Here is an 8,512-nt window from a genome sequence, read left to right as displayed (position 1 = left end):
GGCAAGTGTATATCATATCTCACTCTAGGTGACACTATTGTGACATCTTGGTGGTACTATTGTGCCATGTGACACTTTATTTTACCTACTATATAAGCTAAATACTGATGAAAATTGTGTGGATGATCAACATGTGCAATTTTTTTCTTGAAAGGCTATTTCAAATGGAAAACTTTGGCATGCACGTTTAAGTCATCTAAATTAACTCATGTGTTAGGCTTGCCAAATTTCATACAGCTGCTTCAATGTCCCCTCTTTGAGACACCATATATATATAGCATTGAAAGCTATGGCCAAACACTACAACATGAATACAAAATCCACAAGTTAGGGAGTCCAAGTTCAAAGTCTCATTCAATGTGTAGTTCAAAATCGCCAGTTTGACTAATTATCTCCCATGACCTATTTCACGATACTTTGAAGTTTAGGGTTCGAATGTACAATCTACGAGTCATGAGCCTAACAAGTTGGCCATTTACTCCACCCCACAATCTTGGCCTTGGTGTTTGGGGTTGGTTGCCCACAAGCATAGGGACCACCTAACCCACATCAGTCTTAAGAAATTACATTAGCTTCACTAGTCAACAACTAAGCCTTGTATGTCTTTTATAAAATCATAGGGCCAGGTCCTAGTCTTCTGATAAGAACCACTTTTTTTTCTGCATTCTATTTCAAGATTTATGTTTCGTTCAAAAAAAAAGTGCTGCTGCTTGCAAAATTTGAAGTCTGAATATGAGAATTGGTTTGAAGCTACCACCTTCCACGTGGCTCACTAACACGACTATAATTTCAACTCTTCCAACTTTCAGACACTAGGAAGGCTTATGCATGTTGCGTGCAGACTCTGGCCATCCAACAGCACCATCCCCTTCCCCAATCACAACTCATCATTGGGTCAGCTCACATTGCACACCTTGACACTTTCTTTTCTTAAATCGGTCCATTCACTCATCAGGTGCAATGTCTTCCATGCCAAATCGACTATGTACAGTGCTAACACCACCAGCTTGTTTGATTAAACTCAAACTAAGAATGTCCAACATCCAATAGTCTATGCCTTGACTAGATTGAGTATATCTAGATTTGTGCTATTGACTTGAGAGCATTGACATGACAATTCATGACACACTGGTCATGTTTCAAGCCTAGCACAGACATTTTACAATTCACTCAATTACCCAAAGGTGTCTCCCCTTGCAAGTAATACCACCCAGCATCCATCGTCTGGCAAAGGCTGCATATCATCAAGGAAAACACATCATCCGATGCAGGTATTGATGGGCAACATGCCAGAAACCTCCATTAGTGAGCAACCCAATGGTTCCCTTGATGTTCTACAAGAAGTACCAGAAACAAAGACACAACACAAAAGCATGCAAATCTCTGCAAACCAGAATCCAACAAGGGTAAGAACTCAACCAAATGGTTGTGAGGTCCAAGCCTCCCATTAGTTAATAGAGCTCATATTTTCCCTAACAAAATCCTGCATACCACAAGGAAGCAACACCAACCATGAGCGACAATTCACATAAAAAAAGCAAGGATCTACTCCCTTAACACATAATCTCATGCAAACCTTGTTCATCACTACTGCTTTGCACAAAACCATGTACAGATCACAAGGCTGTCAGAACCCAAAGAAAATAATCATGATATCCTTTCTTCTGTTGGAAACTTGATCCTTTTCCAAAACAAAGAATAGCCTCTTGGACCTATTGCATATACACTTGCCATCAAAATTCTCTGAAGGAGTCAAAACTATATGAACAGTTTCCTTCAGACATGTACTTGATATGGACATGTGGCATGACAGGCAAGAAACCACAGCCTTGGATGGTTAACTCATTTAGCTGTCAGCTGAAAGCTGTTGCAATCTAGAGAGCTAAGTCCATCACCCAGAACTTTCCATGCCAACTACATGGGACGCTTGCATCTGCACAAAGCTCAAAACGCCCTCTGTTAGTGTATCGTTACATGCGCAATGTCACATGTTAAGAATTCCTGTAGAGACATAATTTGGGTTGCCATGAGATGTGTTAAGGAACCCAACAACTGTCAATTCGTTGATGACTTTACTTTGATAAACCCTGCCAAACCCCCCAACCCCAAAATTGTGATACCTATGGCTGTCATCAGCACCGTATCATTAGAGCTAGTTATGTTTCTTGAAAAGGTATCCCATAGTCCCCTCTCATTAACATGCTGTTGTCGACCGCTTTCTAAGTTTTGACGCAAGATACTGCTAACCACATCTAGCTGTGTAGTAAGATGCCGCTGACCTTGTGCTAAGCTTCGCAACTGCATTCAAAAACAAGAACATTTACAGCCCTTGACTGCGAGAAACATGCATATCAAGAAAACTCGAGAGAAAAGGTTGAAGCACCTCTGCAATGACAGGTAAGTCCGACATTGAGACCATTGCCATGGATGAATAAAAACCATTTGCTGCTGCAAACCCACTTGAATTTGAAGTTGCATAGGCAGAAACACTTCCATTGCCAGCATAGACCACCCCTGCCCCCTGCCTGCTTTGCGTTGGAACGTCAGATGATGATAGCTTCGTTTCTACTTCTCCAAGCCGTAAAAGAAGCTCATCAATTCTTTCATTCAGACCTGTCAGCTGCTCTGAGAAGCGGGTATATCCCTGAAAACCATCCTTGTGCATCAGTTTATCATGCTGCGAAGCATGATGTACTTGCTAACCATTACAAACTGAATGTAGACTGCTACCTGGTCTCCCTGCAATGATGTTGGTGAATCAAGGCATCTCTCATCCACCCTTTTCTCTGTTGGCTCCTCCCACAAGGAATGTTGCTTGTTTCCCTTGCTTTGTGCATCAACAATTGAGAAACTGACAAACCAAACTTGAAAATCATCACCGAAGAACAATGGAAATGAGATTGAATTACGCTTTTGAAAACTCACCCTAGTGGAATGTCTTTGCTTGTCTTAGTCCAGCTAGTACAAGCGACAAAGTAAAAGAGAGGCTACCATGAATACAACATGAGCCATAAACACGATTATACGAAGAGTCACAAGTGACAGACCTCTTGCTATAGAGGTTCCTTATTCCTGGTTTAGCCTCACTCATCCAAGAAAACGATGGCATCGGGCTTGATGATGGTGTATCGATGAGGGTAAGTTTTGTCTTCAAATCGTCTGGAATTGCCTGTTACAAGTAACATCACAAAAGAAAAAATCGTTACTTCTAATGGTGACAAAATGTTCCTGTGACAAATAGAAACAAGAAGTTGCCAAATATTCACACCATAACTTCAGCAGTGAGCTTTTCCAGCTGGATTTGCTCAATATATGGATGGGGCACATATGAGCCTTCTAAACCTAGCTGTTTAGCAGCTGTCTCAACAAGGGACCTGCTTCTACCTTGCACCTGACAAACCAAAGTGCGGTGTGTGAACCAACTAATCATCTATGCTCAGAATGTCCAAACAAAAATATTCAATAAGTTCACCTGGATAAATTTTTGCTGTAATAATTCCAGCTTATCAACCTTGATAGAAATATCGTCATCTGTGTACACTTGGCTGACGCGCTTCAAAATGGTCGCGATCGTGTAACCAAGAGCCATCAAGCCTCCAAGAAGGCGCACACTCACTTCAAAAGTGATGCGCGGTGATATTATGAACGGATGAGCAATAAGACATTCCTGCCATGTACAGGTGCAAAAGCGTTAAAAAAACTCCAATAGACAATCTCAACTGGCACATACAAGCAGATCACAAGGCATGTGCAGATAGGCTTACCTCAAACATGAGACTGTATTTCCCATCTCTATTTCGCATCCTTAGATACGACTGACATGTTTCTGGATCTTCACCAGGTGGCAGAAGATAAATGTCGTACGTGTCCTCTATTGCTTCTGTGAAGCCTGGAGAAAGCACACTTCTAATCTGGTCTTCATTGACAATCCGTGAGGACTGCGAAAGCAAAAAGAACAGAATTTGCTCACAAAAGAATGTACGGATTCTGATTTCCAATCAATGACAAAAATACCCGGCTCTTTACCTTCAAAATATAGGTTGGGCTTTGCAACCCAGAAAAAGGATTGAACTTGTTGACTATTTTGATGTGTGCAGTCTCTAAATCTGGCTCAATAAATGCTTTGTACATGGGATAAACCTGCATATCGCAAAGCATAAAACCCTGCTTCAAATTCATGCATTAAAAGGCCAAAAGGTCTATTTAAATATGCGTGCTAACCGTTTCAGAAACTTGCTGTATAATGTCCTCTGGGGCTTGACAAGACCTGTCTATGTCACGAAGTACTCGTTTGACAAGATCAAAGTGGACCCCGCCAGTCACTGAAACACGAAGATCAAGAAGAGGCCGCAGCTTCTCGCTCAGAGCATAAATGCCCTCAATAATTACAATTCGAGAAGTGGGAACTTCGACCTTCCTGTATCAAACAACAGCCTCTTGAACAATAAGTGCAAGAAGAATACACAAAAGACAAGTATAGAGTAAAAGGAAAAGCTGAAAGCCATATTTTTGAATTTATATATTTAGACAATCTGCCTACACTTTTAGAAGGTTAAATGCTCATCTTTTCTTATTTTTTGTTTATTGGTGCAGGCAATTCCAGATTAATTACTCGCCACTTTGTGATCATTGTAATTGTGCCCAAGGTTTTCTCCTGAACCAAAGTTATCTTCTTCCTGCCCTGAAATAGTGACATCATGGCATGACCCAAATGGCTTTATAATGCCCTTGATAAGGAGCCGACCATCCCTGAACCTTTTTGAGCAAGGGGCACTAATACAAAAAGGACTCATTCCAAAAAGGCCTAGTTTCCCCTATGTGCACTATATGCACCACAAATGAAGGTCTTCATAAGGTCAAAAATTTTTGAATTAAAGTTATGCAAAGAATCAGAGAAAGACTTGCAAACAACATACAATCAAAAGACACTGGCTTCTTTCAGGACTATGGTGTTCAAGGTATACAATATATGTGTGTAGATACATACGCACACACATATATAAGGTCAGAAAAGTCGAAACGTACAATCTAAAAGAGAGGCTTTTAAAAAAATCCTCACATAAGAAAAAGGATAATGAAGCACATTAATTACCTTATTTGTTTCAAAACAAAAGAAAGCTATGAACAAAACAACACTAAACTACTTACTAAACAGAGCTAGGCAAAATAAACAAGACTCAATGAGACTTAGTAACAAGCACTCAACTTTAAAATATAATCACAACAATGGGGCAGCAAAAACCTTATCCCTACTTTAAACTTAGTACAATGACACAAACAAAAGATGCCGAGTGACACAAGATGACAAGCAGATTCTTGAATCGTTATACAAGCTAAAAACTAAAATGGGAATCTACAACCTACCGACTAGGAAAATCTCTACACACTACATCGCCCGAGACAGACAGAGCTTTTCGGCAGATTTGTGTAGGCTTACCACAGCCCGATAGCTTCATTTTTACTTCTAATTAGAGTCTCTTTATCCCTTGATGTATCCTGTTGGTTTGTTTTGGGATTCTCCCCATAATCTCATAGTATATCTTTCAGGGATTTTCCCATATCTTTTGTTTATGGACCTATGGTCAATATTATGTGATGCAAAGGGTCAAAAGACCTACTTTAATTGCCAAAAAAAAATCTGAACACAGAGCTGAAAACTTGGTGACATGCAACTTTAACTTCACTACTCATCCAAAACCAATAAGATCATCACCTTTATCAGGCATAGCCATGACAAGAAATCCCTCTCAAAAATTTATCGTTGCATCAGTGCCTTCTGTGGAATTGTACTAAGAAACGCGTTCTTTAACATATCACCTTAGACAGGCATAGCTGAGATAACAACTACAACATCCCTACTTAAAAATCTATCAAGGCCTCTGTGCCTTTCATAGAAATGTATTAAGAAACAGGTTCTCTAATATGCTTTTTGTCTCTAATGATTCGCAGGTTTATACTGAACTCAAAAGGCCCAGACAATTAATAGTAAGTATAACAAGGATACAATCGGAGCTGGAAGACAGTTTTGTATTAGTTCAGTGAAATGAAAAAAAAACCATTAAAGAAGAGCCACACACTAAAGTTTTTTTTATATATATATATATAGAGCTCTATCGAGTTTCATAATGGACAATGGAGCTACAAATGTGAATGCGTATGCTATTTGTAACTGTGAGATATTATTTGCTACCCGGATGCCAAAGGAAAACATGATACTACAGGAGTTTCTAGGTTTCTTTTAATGACGATAAAATCAAACAATGAAGACGCTCCTCCCCCCAACTCAGTCGCTTGTACTTTGCCTCAATCATCACACTGTATACAAAAATGATGTGTGCATGTATAGTGTGCATAACCCCTGAGTAGGCTAAAATAAGTCTATCCACCTGCATCTACCGGTTCAACTGGAGGCCACTTTCATCCCCAATAAACTGCTAAAACTAAGAGAACAAACCTGAATCCTGTGCGGCAACTCAATTTGAAGTCGTAAATAGGGACTTCCACAGGAATGCCAGCTTTCAGATCACTAATGTTTTTCAGGAGCAAGTCATAATCGGTAAGTCTTGGGTCTGTCATAAACAAATGTAATTAGCTAGACAACTGACATTACCTTTCATACAACAAGGTCGGTTGAAACAACACAAATGGACAGTCTTCTTCATACATGTTCTCAGTAAAGCAAAGCACAGGTGATGCCAAGATAAAAACTATTTCAAAAAAAAAAGAACAGGGCCAAGCACATAAAACAGCTAAGATTCTTTTAACGTACATTCTTCTCAAAACTGATGAGAACTGAACAAACTCTATGGCTTCATTACAACAAACAATCAACACACACAACAAGTATTGTGAGAACAGGAAAAAAAGGCCCTTACCATCATAATTCCCGTCAACAATACGGGTGCCATCATTATAATTGTCCATTGAAATTACAGTAATGCCTGGCATAAATTTGTTAACCTTCTCTGAAAATACGGTTTTGCCTGCACCTGATGGCCCTGCCAGCCCAACTAAAATCACCCCTTTTATTTTTTGTGACAAAAGTTGACATGCTCGGATAAAAAGAAAAATTCCCTTGTCAAAGGATAAAGGGTCTGGCACTCGCTCGATTTCAAAACGATCACAATCCCTCCTCTTGACTAATCTCAATTGATCCTTTAGAAGGCCTTGCCTCCTTTGCTGTGAGGATGCACTTCTCACATGCCCATTCATAGCCATCGTGTATTGGGACCACTTCTTAATCACCTGCTTCACATCAGATGATGAAGAAAAAGAGAGTGAAAAGCATGCTAGAAACAGTCCATAGAGGTTAGGCCCTCTGTATACATGACATTTGGCCCTCTGCATTGGCAAATTGCAAGCAGGACATTAACACCACTACTACTATTTTGCTACTAAGCTGGCAAGAATGATGCACGAGTTCAATGCAACCTGCAGTGACCTACTCATTAATACGCTACCGCCGTGCAAAGATGATAAAACCTGCTTGAGAAGTAAATTAAAATGGGTACTTTCCAGTACAATGTACCTATCTGCAGTGCCAAAGGATGTTTTGAAGTACGCCTTGAGTGAAGCAAGCAATTATCTCACAATGAATAAACAGACATTACCAGCACACAAACGCATAGTATTAAAAGATCCTTTCATAATGATGCACAGATAATCAAATACAAAGAGCAGACCGACAAAACACACACAAGCGCGTGCGCGCACATTCAGAGTACTCCGTGAGGATCAGTCACCATCAAAGTCTCTCTTCACTTCAAAAGCCAAATAATAAACAACCAGGGAACATCTGATGGGTGCGCAAGATCAGGTCTGTTAAGTTTCTATGCTGTGTGTGTGTGTGTGTGTATGTGTGTGTGTGTGTGTGTGTGTGTGCGCTAAAAAAAAAAAGCGTGTGTGTGTGTGTGTGTGTGTGTGTGTGTGTGTGTGTGTGAGAGAGAGAGAGAGAGAGACCTGGGGTGATGCGATGAAGAAGGAGAATCAGATCAAAGTCAGTTAGAAGCCTTCTGCCCACCGCCGACGGTGTTCAAATGTACAAGGCGCTCCCTCTGCGTTCAAAATTCTAGCACGCAAGAATCAAAAGGACTCTTTTGATCGCGGAGACTCCAGAGTCCAGACTCCTCCCTCTCCACACACGCATGCAATTGTCTAAAGATTCAGTAGGTAATCATTCTGGGCAAATGTCTCTTTTCCACCGTGTCTGCTCTTCATTCGCCCACTTCACCCGCCCAAGTACATTCCTCCACCTCCTTAAGGCAACTAGTTTCCTTTAATATATTCAGGTTCAGGTTGTTATGCTGTATTAAGGCTAGGTTCATACACACCTCGTCTCAGCCCACATATATATATCTTAGGCTAGGTTAAAGTTAGAGCAGGCGGCCCTCATGCCAGATGTATAAACCTCATCGAAGAAGAAACCTCCATGCCCCTCTCAAATCCGCCCTCGGTGTGCAAGTTCTCTACTTGCAAAAGACTCCAAAAAGTGTGCCACAGAAGAACCACTCCA

General features: G+C 40.5%; 1 protein-coding gene across 2 annotated transcripts; it reads right to left on the bottom strand.

Annotated features, from left to right (window-relative positions):
• Positions 1–1,566: 1,566 nt before the first annotated feature.
• On the bottom strand, positions 1,567–8,220 carry LOC147460351 (inorganic pyrophosphatase TTM1-like). Of its 2 annotated transcripts, XM_086511429.1 has the most exons (13): positions 7,960–8,219; positions 6,876–7,245; positions 6,455–6,569; positions 4,222–4,417; positions 4,027–4,140; positions 3,765–3,938; positions 3,473–3,667; positions 3,269–3,391; positions 3,048–3,169; positions 2,926–2,958; positions 2,731–2,851; positions 2,384–2,644; positions 1,567–2,298 (listed from the first exon to the last, which is right to left on the bottom strand). In XM_086511429.1, the coding sequence occupies exons 2-13, from the start codon at positions 7,216–7,218 to the stop codon at positions 2,056–2,058; spliced, it is 2,040 nt and encodes a 679-aa protein (XP_086367555.1). In that variant the 5' UTR covers positions 7,219–7,245; positions 7,960–8,219; the 3' UTR covers positions 1,567–2,055. The 2 variants fall into 2 exon arrangements, with proteins under 2 accessions (XP_086367555.1, XP_086367556.1); XM_086511430.1 differs by lacking the exon at positions 2,926–2,958 and having other exon boundaries at positions 7,960–8,220.
• Between the last annotated feature and the right edge of the window lie 292 nt (positions 8,221–8,512).

This window comes from Adiantum capillus-veneris, chromosome 4 (genome assembly GCF_014529385.1).
Source record: "Adiantum capillus-veneris isolate H3 chromosome 4, ASM1452938v2, whole genome shotgun sequence".
In the NCBI taxonomy this organism is placed as follows: domain Eukaryota; kingdom Viridiplantae; phylum Streptophyta; class Polypodiopsida; order Polypodiales; family Pteridaceae; genus Adiantum; species Adiantum capillus-veneris.
Note: the sequence above shows the minus strand (reverse complement) of the source record. Positions and strands in the feature narration are given on the sequence as shown.